The 15827-nt window shown below is 33.4% G+C and overlaps 1 protein-coding gene across 5 annotated transcripts in view; it reads right to left on the bottom strand.

Moving 5' to 3' along the window:
* Positions 1-1368: 1368 nt before the first annotated feature.
* LOC128237427 (uncharacterized) overlaps positions 1369-15827 on the bottom strand; it is a 113961-nt gene continuing 99502 nt past the window's right edge. For 4 of the 5 annotated variants that reach the window (XM_052952957.1, XM_052952956.1, XM_052952959.1 and 1 more), the window contains 22 exons: positions 14609-14905; positions 13611-13901; positions 11098-11292; positions 10085-10174; positions 9440-9624; positions 8964-9162; positions 8020-8178; positions 7541-7675; positions 6778-6944; positions 6498-6599; positions 6230-6305; positions 5352-5481; positions 5126-5155; positions 4948-4990; positions 4282-4351; positions 3660-3715; positions 3415-3546; positions 3158-3280; positions 2474-2604; positions 2230-2374; positions 1847-1916; positions 1369-1690 (listed from right to left, as the gene is read on the bottom strand). In XM_052952957.1, coding sequence (XP_052808917.1) covers positions 1647-1690; positions 1847-1916; positions 2230-2374; positions 2474-2604; positions 3158-3280; positions 3415-3546; positions 3660-3715; positions 4282-4351; positions 4948-4990; positions 5126-5155; positions 5352-5481; positions 6230-6305; positions 6498-6599; positions 6778-6944; positions 7541-7675; positions 8020-8178; positions 8964-9162; positions 9440-9624; positions 10085-10174; positions 11098-11292; positions 13611-13901; positions 14609-14905 — 2870 coding nt within the window. In that variant the 3' untranslated portion in view covers positions 1369-1646. The remainder of the gene's footprint in view (positions 1691-1846; positions 1917-2229; positions 2375-2473; positions 2605-3157; positions 3281-3414; positions 3547-3659; positions 3716-4281; positions 4352-4947; positions 4991-5125; positions 5156-5351; positions 5482-6229; positions 6306-6497; positions 6600-6777; positions 6945-7540; positions 7676-8019; positions 8179-8963; positions 9163-9439; positions 9625-10084; positions 10175-11097; positions 11293-13610; positions 13902-14608; positions 14906-15827) is intronic. The other variant, XM_052952958.1, reaches the window with a different exon arrangement.

The following is a 15827-nucleotide window of genomic DNA, read 5'->3' as shown; positions in this document are numbered from 1 at the left end:
AGTAATTATAACAAGTTTTATGGTATTTATTACGAAAATGATATAACATCATATGTGATATTTTAAATGAAATCCACATGATTGTATTCTCAACGATCAGCAAAAATACAATGGTTTGAATAAATAAACTGAACTGTTTTGGGAGGAATATTAAAAGCATCTTAGGTATTATCTTCAACTGATTATAAACAAAGAAAGCCATCACATCGTTAAAACGAAATTTGCATATCACGTGCCATTCTTAATGCCAAATATTCTATGTTGCTTTATATACTAATGGTTTCAATTTTTAAACCAAAAGTTCTTGGTTTTAATATTTTTCAAATTAAATTAACTTATATACTAGTATATAAGCTTATATACGAAAATTGAAAATACGATATTGCTTTATATACTCATAATTTTCATAATTTAACTAAGAAGTATTTGTTTACCTTTTTTTGAAACAAAATAATTATTCTTACGCTGTTATTTTCATAAAATATTTTAAAGCAAAGCCTAATGATATTAATTAATTTGAAAAAAAGAGGTAATAAGACAATGATACGTCATGCTTATTGCATAGTTTGGTTACGTACAGTTCCTACATTCTATCATTTATACTGTTATAGTTAATGAATTGTCATTGAATTTCCAAGTTACCCATTTATTAAAATTCAGATTATTTTGAATAAGCTATACACGCTCCGAAACCTTTTGTCTGAGTGTTGATGAATCGGGTATAAAGGTAACCAAGTTTTAAAAAATCCGTAGCCTAAGAGTTTGGGGAACAAGTTATTAAATACTCATTGAATGTGTAAAAAGGTTTGTAACAACGGTATAAGACATATGAGTTTTGTATCTTGATGTTTTTTTTATAATAAATTTGTACAATTGTTCCTTCATAAAGGTTGTTTTCATCAACATTATTTCATATTCTTCTTTCACAGAAATATGGTTGGCTGGTCCATGTTGAGCACGGGACCCTCAGTGGTTCAACAAAGAAAACTATTGCAGACTGTCCAGGCGACTTCAATACGCATAGACAAAAGAAAAATGAATTATCTTTTCTTTTAAGTATGGCATAACAAACCACTGCACTGTTCTCGTGATAATATTATTCAAGCCGAACGTATGATGTCATTCGAATTGAATATGTAATTTGGCCGGGGGTTGTTTGATTTGCTCGAACCCGTAGCGATCAATCTTGTTATTTCTCGATTTGGCCAATTAGCCCATGGTGCCTTATTTCGAGCGATTGCGTACCTAGAAAATGTTTTCAGCAGTAATTTTGCATTTATACATGTACTATTAAACAGGTCGCATAATTTGTTTCACAGATATTGACTGCTGTTGAAAACAGATAAAACAGATAAAAAAACAGTAAAGCAGGGTAGCACTAATGAATTACTGTTGTAAACATTATTTATGGTGAATTCTTGGTCGGAGACCTTAATTTACAATTAAATTGATCTGATAAGATATAACAGTTCGTGATGAAATGACCGAAAATTTGTTAAATTGGCCCTGTCTGTTTCTTAGCAAATATTGAATTTGCATTTCTGATATATCACAGCACAAACGTTTCATATTTATGCATAATTTCATATAAACAATTTGTTGGATCTGGCAACGTGTAAATCAAGCAGAAGATCTAGCTTCCCACATCAGTCATGAACGTGTAGCGTTTGATAAACACTTTCAATTTGTGCTGAAACGAAATTTCGACACTATAAGTTCTTCTCAGCATGATTTAAAGTTTTCAGTTTATTTTAATACGGTTTAAAAGGAGTTGATTAAGTAGTGTTATCACATTAACAATACATACAAGGAATTTATGAATGCGGTTGATAGATTATCATCTTACCACTTTGTAACGGTTCATAGTCACAACTTCCAAGAAGCTGCACACAGTCATGAGTAAAAATAAACAATTCCTGAAACGAGGATTTAGTGAATGCTCATAACATATTGGATATCGTATGACATCAACATTGTCAAATAATATTAATTATATAGTAATTATATAACAAATAATAAATATCACATTGTGAATAAATATTTGCTATCATAATCATTTACAGACGGTAACTTAAATCCACCAAATACAACATAAAAGATAATTTCAGACACAATAAAGATATAGTTTCATGACAAAATATAAAAGAGTGAATTAATTGAAAGAAAAATGGTACATGTTTTGCATTGCAGAATAAGGTGCTCATACTATATTTTTGAAGATAAACTAACCTGTGAAAGCAAAAGGTCTTTGTGGGTCTTCACAATGCTCATCAGCATCTTATTATAATCTACCTTTTCTGTCCTTGAACCTTCAAAAAGTGCCTGCGTGCATGTATCCAAGACCACAAACGGAACGGTAGATCCGAGGCCTTCGCTGGAATATAATAGGTTTTATTTGTTTAAAGCATACCTATATTCAAAGTGATACCCGTTGACAATGAAACTGATGCATGGTTATCATTTTATTATTCACCTCGAGTGCAGAAGAATACGTCCTCTCTTTTGGTTCAATCTGAGAACTTTTACCAACTCAACGAATCCATCTGGACTGAACGTGGAGACTGACGAGCATTCATAGTGGTTCAAAGTCCTTACCGTTCCATTCTGAAAATAAATTGTAAACCTGAAAGATACGCACATAATCCCATTGTTTAGAAATAGTGGCTGTCACCAAGCCCCAAATGCAAACATTCGGCACATACTTTCTCACTTGTAATTGTTTCTAGATCCAAATTGAACTGTTTGATTTTCCAAAATGTTTGAACTCACAATCTTAAACACTGCCCATGATTGTGTTTATAATTCTTCACAGACGACATAATAATATACTTCCGCATTCTCAGGTACTATTCCTCAAAACTGTATTCTAGAGTTTTTTTTTATAATAGACAAAAACACGTCTTACCGCAAAAAAGTTAAAAAATATAATTTGCCTACAAATGGGGTAACTGAAATACTGTTGAAACATTTAAAAGTCGTTTACAACCCCCCCCCCCTCTCTCTCTCTCTCTCTCTTTCTCTCTCTCTCTCTCTATCTCTTTCTCTCTCTAAAGTCAACGTTTTATTCGGAGCATTGTAGGCTATTGAAACTAGTTAAAGTGTTCCAAAACTTCGTTAAACGATTATAATCAATAGCCTAACTTCACAAAAACCTTACAGCGGAAATGCTCATCTTCAAATGGGCGTGCGTTTCATATTTATTCAAGTCTGTCACTTCTATGGTTACTTGTCCGTAGTTCTTTGGTTGATCATACTCAGACGGCCAATACCTTGATTCTTTCTGAAAGAAGTAACATTTTAACATGTTATCGTTTGGTAGATTGCTTTACGACGTTAAAATCAAAAACGTACTAATCTCATATATAATCAATGTTAACAAACTTGTCAAACAAAAACTGACAAATTTTGTCATACTTTGGGAATTTTGCTCTCAGCAAACATGACAATGGAGTCAACTTCGTCCGATAAAACCATGTTCCAAAAGTTGTTGACGTTGTTGGGCTTTGGAGCGAAGCAAACAATATAATCCTTCTCAGACTTACAGCCCTGAATCAAAAGACAACAACAACAAAGTTCACTGACTGGCGTATATGATTATAACTTTATTTCATTAATTTCTATAAAAAAGAGAGTTAATTTTGTCAGAGAAACACACTTACAGAAATGTATACGGCACTAAACTTTTGACCGGGGAGTTTAAGTTTTCCTTGAATGCCTGTTTCAAATAAATAATTAAATACATGCATTTATTATATGTACTATTTAGACATAAATATCAACTATAAATAACATTACCAATTAAATACGAATTCAACTGGATCCTAAGAGCAGCATACTGTTATCATCAGTATATTTGTTTTTATTTACTAAAAAAATAAAAAATAAAAAGCAGGTTGTAAAAGGGATCATGACAATTTATCATTAACAAGCTACCTAACTATAAAAAAACTGTAAACAAAGTGATAGATTACTTTATAAGTACGTTCAAACAACAATAACAAAACACATATGTATACATTTTGACATTTACATTTTGACATTTACATTTTGTTTTGAGTTAGGCTGCGGTGGAATATTCATTTCATTTTTTTTTATTAATTTAATAAAATTAATTTAATGTCTTCGTTTATATCCTTGATATGTTTTTGTCCAAATTTCGGAAAAGTTACATATTTGATATCATTTATACATCCGCTGATTGGCCTTTTAAATAATAAAACAATAGCCCAAGGGTGAATGCTCTGAACTCTCTGAACTGAAATGGTATTCGAAACAAATTACCAGTGGGAAGATTTTCGTAGACCTTTGAACGGAAACCATCTTTAGATGGAATACTGTCGAATTGTGGTACCTGAAAAAAACGACAATTACAGATGATCTTTTTGATACAAAAGTTAAAACCAGTGGTACAAAATGGAATGAACTGAGATTTTTGGCTCGGTTATATCTTATTGTGACTAGTAATGATTTGGAACAATTTTAATTTAATTCATGCAGATTACTGACTTATCCGGTTAATGTCTCTCAGTTATGGAGAATCATGTTGAGTTACATCCCACGGCCATTGCAAACTGGTTTATCCGGTTAATGTCTCTCAATAATTGGTATACAAAGTAAACCTTTATCCCTCAATTTAATGAAGACTACTGTCTAATCTGGCTAATGGTTGTCAGATATGGAGGAACTATGGTTAGTCACCCTCTGATCATTGCAGATTACTGTCTGTTAAAATATGTTAGTTAGAGGTGAACACTGGTCGGTCATACCTCTCTATCAATAAAGACTATTGACTAATCCAATTAGGTTACTTTTTCTCAATAATTGGGGAACAATGATAAGTTATATCCCTCGATTAATGCAGACTTCTCACTCATCCTGTTAATAACTCTCTGCCTAATTTAGCTGTCAAGCAAATTCTTAAATAATCAATAATATAATTTTATTCACCATATCGTTATCATTCTGGACTCCTGCACTGAATTGTCTAGCCCTGAAACGTTGGAATAACTAAGATTGAATCTAAGGTAGGATACCAACTAATCATTTCAATGATCACTTGTAATTAGGATAGAAACCGAAAGAAAAATAATCAACATTACCAAAAAAACAACAGATTTTTTCTTACTTGTTCTCTAATGGAATGAAGTCTGTAGAACTGCCCGTGGAATGAAATAATGTTATGTATTACATAATGCAAGTAAAAATAATTATTAATAAACCACAGTATTAAAAGATTGTATTTTTGCCAACAATTCTTGTTTGCACAGCAAATTATATAATATAGCCTTTTATAATTAGTGTTCCGAGATACATATTTACCATCAGTTAGCTGATTACTCAATAAAGCTTACTCTTGAGACTTTCTCTGTCTTCGTCGAGTCCAGAATACAACGAATACTCCAACTCCGACAATCACAAACACCGCCATTACTATTCCAACAATCATTCCTGTCTGACTTGTGTTCTTGTCTGGATCTGTAACTTAAATCGTAATGTAACCACTGGATTAGCTGATGATCATCGATTTTGATATAATATAATTATAGTATTTACTGATTATAAACATTACTACATGTAATATATTGGCTTTGTAACTAAACAAGATGAAAACAAAACTAACAAAAGCAAACAAATATGATCAAGTGAACATAACAACCAGTATAGATAATGTAAGGTAAAATCACGAATAATTTATATTACTTCAAATGATCTCATCAGTACTAATCTGTAATTATCTTGCTTAGAACAATTATATCTGTCAAGAGAAATATAAACTATCAACCTATCCAGACGATCATTGCTGAATTCAATAATTCACTTGTCTTTAACATAAGAATCATTTTGCCTTACGTAAAGGTAAGTCTTGAAACAATACCTTTTGATACATAAAAAAGATTCCATTTATTTTTGTAATATTAAATGGGAGCTAAAGGGTAACCTTAAACAAAAGTAATAATTTTACAAAAAAGGTTCATTAGTCAAACTGGAGTGGTAGCTTTTGACATTGCCCAATGATAAACATATATGGCATAGTTCCTCTTATTCTATATGTATTTTAATTACCAAATGAAACGTTAATCATATATTAATACGCACCAATAATCAATTGTTTATCAATGAATATAAGGACGGACGGGCGACATATCTTTATTCCACTCATTTGTTGTTGTATTTGTTTTCTTATAATTTTCCTATAAGTAAACGTCTACATATTGATACTGCCACTCACATCGAGCTGGTGTAGTAAGTGTGATGTTCGTCTTCTGACCAATACTGTCTGTACTCTCAGTGTTTACAGCATAAACCTGTAACAAAGTCGCATATAACAGTAAAATCAAATATAAAAAAATGAAATACTTTCACCCAGATAAAGTTACAGTGTTAGATATTCAAACTATTACGATCATAATCGGACTAATTAAGCAATTTTGATTTTTAGTTCACAGGAAAATAAAATGAAAAATTTGCAAAAAATAATCGCAAATAATGAATCTTACTTCAAACTGATACGTTGTATCAGGTGTTACGTCAAAGTCTTGACTGTAAAAATCGTCTCCAGCCTTGGACTCAAATACCAAAGATCTGTACTCTAAAGAAACCTGGAAAATAAATTAGATGTTTTTTTTGCTTCCATTTATTACTTTTTACTCATTCTTACATAATGTATCTTAGTTTTAATGTTTATATAATTGTGTGTTTGTCAATGATGAAGTCACAAACTCATATTGAATTGCAATAGTTAATCAGCTATACTCTCTATTACTCCATATTACTAACCTCCGAAGTAGCTGAGTTGTTTCCAACATTGTGTTTAAGCACATATTCTTTTATCACACTATTTCTCTCTAACAACGAAGGGGCCTTCCACTGGATTGTTATTATCTCGAAATTGTCCGTGTGCAGCTGAGCCGTAACTGCTCCAAAGTCAGTAACAGGACCAGGAGCTATAACAGTTATCTTTTCAAATAATTTATTTTACAATTGATTTTATTAATAAAGGTTGATCAGTAAGGTAGACCTATGATATAGATGATGAATAGCATTGAAAATAAGAAGCTGCCTGGACGGCGAATACTAGTATGTTAAATGCGACACAATATTTATCAGACCATTATTTACTAATTCAAGGGCTATCAATATTGTTAAAGAAAGTGTAATATCCAACAAATCGCAATAACACAACTGCCTGAGATGGCCAACATTCAGTTTTATGAATGTAGGTGTACTATATTTAGAGTTACATGCGACACAATTCCTCTCAGACCATACTAACTATTTCAAGGGAAATAACTGAGACGAAGAGTAATCAACATTCATATGAAGTTTCATGAATATATGTGCTGCTGACCAACGTTCTATCACGAGCAACTGTTTATGATTGTATGTACAATATACATTTGAAGGTACATACGTTTTTTTGGACACGATGGGCCGGGACTTATACTAATGTAGGTATACAGAATATGAACAGATTGTCTGTTTATGGATAGAGTTGGATATTGATGACACAATGCTAAGTAGGGTATAATAATTTGCTAACCTGATGGCAATGTTCTGTACTCGTGTGTGGTGACTGATGTTTTAGGATTGCCAAAATTGGTTTTGGCCTCCACATTCACAGAGTAATTCCAATATTCTTCAAGTCCATCAGCAAAAACACGTGTATTCAGGTAACCTTTAAAAGTAGCCATAAATAACTTCTTAAAGGAAAGCACGAGTGAGAGCTTTATACATGTGTGGCATATTAGGATTTTTACAGGTACTCTAGTCAAAAGCAATGCGTTTTAAAACTACTGACCTTTCATTTTGATTTTATAATGATTAAAATAAAGTTAAAACAATGCGACTGTTTTGAAAACAGAAAAACGTAAACGTCAGAAACATATAAGCCGATATGCACTTTGATCAAACGCTAGTAATACTCACATATATTTATTAATTACACTTATCCTTAAAAAGATGCCTGATCCTAGCAGTTTATTTTTGATTGACAAAAAAGAAGGAATATCAGCTTCTTACCAGAAACTGTGTATGATTTAGACTCAGCACCCATGTCGCCATTAAGGATCACCGTATACGTCACCTGACCCGGCCTGGGTCCAATGAGACTCCATGATACATTGAACGATCTTTTCCTTATGTCAGATACTGTTACATCAACTGGAGGCGCTTGAGGTTCTACAAATTAATCACCATGTCGTTATTGTAACAACAGTTGTAGGCGCTCGATGTTCTACAAGTGATCTCATCTCGCTTATTTAGAAATATGAAATATACAGATCTTTTTTGGATAGCATGGTGTGGTTTAGGCTTCGTATTTAGTTGATACTAGGTGTTTTCGCCAGTTTTGTTTTGGCATGATGACGAATTTTCGGAATCGTATTAAGTAACTGTTTACTTTTGTATTGCAACTAGGAGGTAATTTATAAAACAAATATTCTACCACAACTAGAGACCGGTACGGTGGAGACAAGTGATCTACTCCACCTAGCGACCGGTACGGATGAAAACTTTTGCCGGTACAAGCTATCAAAAATATTTATTAACAATTACACTTTGACGTTAAAGAGAATGAAGAAACAAAAAATGACCACCAGATACCTTTTACTTGAATTTGTAGGTAAATGGCTTCATCATGGTTACCGTATTGAAATGCTAGTATACATTATCGAGGGGTCATCCGCTAGTAGTGTTCAAATCTAGAATGAAGGTTCTAGGCCATATAGTTCATCGGTTATTTACATTAACCTCTGCCCCACTACTCATGTGCTCGTCATGATCAATTTGCTTACCAAGCTTGCGGTCCAATGGCCCAGCGTGATTCAGTTTCTGAAGTACTAAAGTTACTGTCAGGAAACATTTCGACGTCGGTCGTGAGTGCCCGCAAGGACAAAACGCATATGATGTCAATTTTGAAACAGACATATACAAATCAAATGATAACAAATTTCCTATTGACATACCTTCTTCAAATGTAAGCGTGTTTACGTGTGCCTTGTGTCCCAAACCATTATCAGTAATCACAACAACAAAACATGCATACGTTGTGTCTGGTAGTAATAGGTTGTTGGCATCAAACTGTACAGGACCTTTGAGTTCAAGTTCTGTTTTCTCAACAAGAGCACTTACACTTGAACTACAAAACTCTTGCAATACAAAACTCTAAAATAATACAACATAAGGCATATTCATATAAATTAGCATAGTTATATTACTTTAAACAAGAAGCGAAGCGAAAGTCAACACCCTGAACTAATTCAAAACATTATATTTGTTAACCGTTATCACAAATTACATCTCTGAATAAATGGCAACACGGTATGAATATGGTCATTTTTCGTTGAATTAAATAACATAAAAACAAGATTTATCAAATCTTAGACGGCTTGTTTTAAGGTGAGTTGTCTCAAAAACTTAAATACATATATGTTTTACTTACGTCAAATGACCCGATACAATCCGAACACTTATATATTTTCTCTAGCACACATGTTTCACCATCTTTGACTTGCAGCAAATAGCCGAGTATTTCTTCACTGTAAGTATTCACAGGACGTTTCCATGTCAGGGTAAATCCTCGACTTGACACTGTCGATGCGGTGAGATCTTCAGGTGGGTCAGACACTAAAATAGAAACATACAATAAATCACTTTGACACATTTTGAAATATTCATTATTCATAATGTTAAGTAATCAAATATGCTAAAAATGAATTGTAAACTATTTTCATTTTATGGTTATTGTCGACTATATAGTTCTCACAATATATGTGTACTACACCCGAGTATTTGAAATTATACACTTACACTTACACAAAAGAAGAGTTGGTAACATTCAACCACACGATTTGTTGGCTAAGTAACAGTTTTGTACCATATTGTCATGCCATGGACAACGTTCAATATAGAGCTAATGCATATAAGTGAATATCATGGTTATTAACCTACACACTTTATTGTACAGTAAGAGCTGTGTTTACAAGTTACTGTAATGATGAGAATTAGCAAATGAATGAAAACAAAGAAAACTTGTTCCACTATGCTATAAGATAGTTTAAACCAAATAAGGGAAATAAGTTCATACTTTTGGCATTAGTCTGGCAGTATGTAGCATCAGATGAAGTGGAATTGAACAATTCGTTTTGAGTGTATATTTTGAACGTATAGTATGTCCCTGAAAAAGAGAACAAAGTAAGATACAAATCTTTACTAACTACATATTTGTAAATGACACCTCTCTCCCTCAATGTCTCCCCTCATATTATCCCTTTAATGCATATTTATTGAATAAACATTATATCATGTTATTGAAACTGCATATCCCATCAGAATAAATAATTGAAACGATTTCACCAATATATGCAAAACACAGCTTTCACACCTCTTTATAATAATTTTGTTTGAGTCAAGGCCCATAACTCTGCTGTACCTGTGCTTCAACACAAACAGAACCTGAGACACATAGCTTCATATGGTGATAACTCACATGACTCATACTCAAATACTTTTGGCGATTCGCACAACACAAATTTGTGACAGACATATAATTATATTTCTAACTACGTCAAGGCCCATAACTCTACTATATCTGGGCTCTACTACTAAAAGAACCCCAGGTATACAACTTCACATACTGATAAACATTCTTGGCTGCTTAGCTCAAGTAACTTTGGAGATACACATGACTAAAAATTCACACCTTTTAATAAGAATAAGTAAGCAAAGGCCTGTAAGTTTGCTGCAACTTGAGCACAGCAAAAAACAAACCCCCAGGTGCAAAACTTGACATGTAGGTTATCATTCCTGTAAACTTATAATGCTGTAGCTAACACACTTTTGAAGATATGAACATTAAAATATTGCATACTCTATAAAAAAATTTTTAACTTAGTTAAGAGCCATAACTCTGCACTGAAATAAATTTGCATATTGTTTCTAAAAACATGTGTACCAAATTTATAAAACAACAACTGAGTTGAAGTAGTTGCACAGTAGCTGAGAGCAACATTTGCCTAGAGGCTATCGTAATGTTGATTTTTAAAACAACAACAACTGACAAGCTAATTATAAAGATATAAATATAACATCAACACCTACCTGGATCTAAACCTGAGACCTTAAGTTCATTTACATCTGTGTCTGTACTGACCGTTTTCACCAGACCACTTGTATTATAAACATGAATAAAGTATTGTCGGAGATCTCCATTTGGTACTGCAGGAGCATTCCATCCGACTAAAATGAATTCATCTTTAACGTCTTTACAATTGGCTCCAGTCGGAGGACCAGGTGCTGCAAAGGAACATTAAAATTAATGACAGTATCAAAACTGTTAAAAGGAAAAATAAACAAGAAACGCCGCAATGCAACGAAACCAGGTTTTTAATGATTGACAGAAGAACTTCAGCCTGTGTCTGTTTTTCTATTTTTAGTAACAGTGATATTGACCCTAGGGACCCCAAATGCAATTCATTGAAAGGTATCCATAAACACTTCCTTTATACCAAGTTGTGTCAGGATATGTCAACCCTACCTTAAGTTATTCAGTTTCAACCATTTTTCTATTTTCAGTAACAGTGACCTTGACCTTGAATCTAGGGACCTCAAACGCATTCCCATGAACGGTATCCATAAACTCTTCCTTTATATCTGCTTTGGTCAAGATATGTAGACCCTGTTTAAAATTATTCAGTTTCAACTGTTTTTCTATTTTAAGTAACAGTGACCTTGACCTTGAATCTAGGGACCCCTAAACGCAATTCCATGAAAGTATCCATAAACTCTTACCATAGACCAAGTTTGGTCAAGATATATCAACCCTAACTAAAGTTATTCAGTTTCAACTGTTTTTCTATTTTTAAAAACAGTGACCTTGACCTTGATCATAGGGACCCAAAACGCAATCCCATGAAAGGTATCTATAAACTCTTCCTGTACACCAAGTTAAGTCAAGATATGTCATCCCTAACTTAAGTTATCTAATTTCAACCGTTTTTCTAAATTTAGTAACAGTTACCTTGACCTTGAACCTAGGGACCCCAATCGCAATCCCATGAAAGGTACCCATAAACTCTTTCTATAGACCAAGTTTGGTCAAGATATGTCAACCCTTACTTAAGTTATTCAGTTTCAACTGTTTTTCTATTTTTAGTAACAGTCACCTTGGCCTTGAACCTAGGAACCCCAAACGCTATCCCATGAAAGGTACCCATAAACTCTTTCTATAGACCAAGTTTGGTCAAGATATGTCAACCCTTACTTAAGTTATTCAGTTTCAACTGTTTTTCTATTTTTAGTAACAGTCACCTTGACCTTGAACCTAGGGACCCCAAACGCTATCCCATGAAAGGTCTCCATACACTCTTCCTATAGACCAAATTTAATCAAGATATGTCATCCCTAACTAAAGTTTTAGTTTCAACCGTTTTTCTATTTTTAGTAACAGTGACCTTGACCTTGACCATATGGACCCCAAACGCAATCCCATGAAAGGTCTTCATAGACACTTTCTATTGATTAAGTTTGGTCAAGATATGTCAACCTTAACTAAAGTTATTCAGTTTCAACCGTTTTTCTATTTTTAGTAACAGTGACCTTGACCATAGGGGCCCCAAACGCAATCCCATGAAGGGAATCCAAATAACAGTTCCTATTGACCAAGTTTGGTCAAGATATGTCAACCCTAACTAAAGTTATTCAGTTTCAACCGTTTTTACTATTTTTAGTAACAGTGACCTTGACCTTGACCCTAGGGACCCCAAACGCAATCCCATGAAAGGTCTTCATAAACTCTACCTATAGACTAAGTTTAGTTAAGATATGTCATCCCTAACTAAAATTATTTAGTTTCAACCGTTTTTTTTATTTTTAGTAACAGTGACCTTGACCTTGACCCTAGGGACACCAAACGCGATTTCCATGAAAGTAACCCATAAACTCTTTCTATAGACCAAGTTTGGTCAAGATATGTCAACCCTTACTAAAGTTATTTATTTTCAAAGGTGAGTTTGACGCAGCCCGCCCGCCCGCCCGCCCGCCCAAACAACGACGTTCGCCATTCTAATTCTAAAACTCGAAGCCTAATAACCAATTTAGCATTTACACAACTCCTCACTGTGTAAATAAATATGCAAAATGTCATATATTGTTAATATTTACAAGACATAAGAATAATGATGACAGATAAAAACGTTATATATGTAAACTGAAATCTTATAAATAAAATCATAAGGCCACACCAAATTGATGTTTCCCTCCTTTTTTAGGAAAATGTGTGCGCACCTCCTATATTTTAATTGCCAACCAGACTTTTGTGGAAATACTTGTTTTAAAGGCTGAAAAATAATCAATGATATTTTTTCTACTCTAGTAAAAGTGTTTTTGTGAAGGGAAGTAACTGATGCGTGGTGTTATAGACTGTATATCGATCGGTTTAATGCAGATCGCCTCAGGGTTTTTTTTTTTTTTCACTCGCTCCCAATTTATTTTTGCAAAAATTTCAAGGAACAAAACATTTATTTGGTGTGGCCTAATCTATAAGACAAAGTGTATCTCAACCATTATTCTATAAGGATATAAAATAACCAAACATATCAGTATTCTTTACTTACCTATAACTTCAGTCTTTATTACTTCGATAAGTGGAACACTATCAACAGTGTTGCTTTGGCTCTTGCTAATAATCTGTACAGTGTAATAGTGTCCATTTTTTATTTGAGTGGAAACAAGTTTGGTAAAAGTTGACTGCAATACCGCTGTTGATAGGACTGTTGTTGATCCGTCAAGCAAACTCACTTGATAACCATAGACACTTCCTGATGGAGCATTCCATGATACTGTTATTGAGTGGTCATTTGCAGGATTTACATCAGTGGCTTCTTTCCATGTAGGTGGATTTGGTTCTGATAATAAGAAACATAAAATTCAAAAGGGTTGCAATTTTGTGAGCTAAACATATTCCAAACTGTAAAATGTTACAAAAGTGATGTCTTAAAGATGTCAATGCTCATCCATTTCTTTCCCAGTTGATCATGGATATTACTTTTAAAGGGGCTGTACTCGGTATGATAAAATAGCGAAAAAAAAGAAGAAAATTGTTGAAAACTGGCATAAACTTGGCATCGATGTGTACAATGCATTGAAACTTACTAACAGAAGTACCACATAGTTTACAATTTATTTAAGTTTAGCAGTTATTTCGTATTTTTCCATTAAAAAAGATTACTGGGTATGTCTACTAGGTAGAATTCATTCCTTATGCGTGATTGGCTAGTCGGTGTTATCACGTGATATTACCGAGGTAGGTGTATAACTTAATTATGTCACCCATTTAGAGTAAGCCGTTGTAGCTCAGTGGATACGACGCTGGACTGCAATTTTGGCGACACGGGTTCGAACCCGGTCTCTGACAGAATTTTTTTTTTTACATTTTGGTACTTTTTTTTACAATTATGATATCAAAGCGTACCACATTCTATTAGATAATTGTCCTGAGATTCGTTACAGAAAAAAATGTTTTTGGTGCCAATCTGATGTACAGTCCCTTTAAATACCTCAAAAAATTCAAATGTATTCAAAATTATAAGACTTTCATTTTTAAAGAACGTACTTGCATCCTGATCAGCGGATGAAAAAACTGATCTGTTCACTCCCAGTTGAGAATTTATAGAAGTTATTTTCACATTGTAGCTTTTTCCTGCACTTATTCCACTATCAAGCAGGGCTGTAGTAGGTGAGTCAGATAGTGTCTTAGTTCCTCCATCTCCAAAAGTATTGTCCTTTGGCATCCACTCCACAACAAACGTCTGAATATATTGTCCTTTCTCATCTGGTATGACCCAGCTAACAGAAAACTGTGAGGTAGTGATACTTTGGAAGTTTATGTTGGTCACACGCAATTCAACAACTGAAATATGGAATCAAGTCTACTTGTGGGTCAGCGTTAGGTATGATTACAGACACAAGTGCATTGTGAAGCTTACAAATAGTTTCATTTCAATTTTCTAAGTTCACATTTCCTCCGTATTTTACATATATGTATATATAAATAGGTAGTAGGTATATATTTTCTACAGACTGAGACAGGGTCCAATATGTAAGAATGATGAAATTGAACTTAATGGTAGAGTATGCCATTATCGCACAACCTTATGTTTTAAAAACAATTCCATTTATAACTTGAATAAGAGGACAGGTTTCATTTTCTTTTTACATGACTCTGCGTATTTATTTGGTTTACTAGATTTGCTTAATGGCTTAGTTTAACCAACCAGAAGTGCCAAAATGAGGCGAAACCATGTTTTTAATATAATCAATTAGAAATTATAGCCAATTAGTTTCTTGTATTAGTTAGGAAAAAGGCACGGCCTTTATCAAAAGGGACGTAACTGAAAATGACTTTAGTTAAGTATCTTATGTTTTTAGTTTCCATCAATTTTAACAAAAGGTTATTTGGCGGAAATCATTATTCTATTTTGAGTTACAGTGACATTGACCTGGACCCATTCCTCTCAAAAGCAATCCCAAGCTAGCTTTTCACAAAAGCTACCTACACACCAACTTTTATTACTATCCATAAATTGTTATATGTTTTAGAAAATAAAAATATGTTACACCATTGGGTGCCAACAACCTGTTTTCAATTACATAAATTGTTGACATAATAGTTCTCAGTCTTATGTTATATTTACTGTAAGATTTCTGCTAGTCTTGCATTTATATGGTCCATATGCCTTTAAAGCTGCACTCTCACAGATTGAATGTTTTAAAGCTGCACTCTCACATATTGAACGTTTTGACAACTTTTTTTATTTTTTGTCTTGGAACGA

This window comes from Mya arenaria, chromosome 6, assembly GCF_026914265.1.
Source record: "Mya arenaria isolate MELC-2E11 chromosome 6, ASM2691426v1".
Lineage (NCBI taxonomy): Eukaryota > Metazoa > Mollusca > Bivalvia > Myida > Myidae > Mya > Mya arenaria.
Note: the sequence above shows the minus strand (reverse complement) of the source record. Positions and strands in the feature narration are given on the sequence as shown.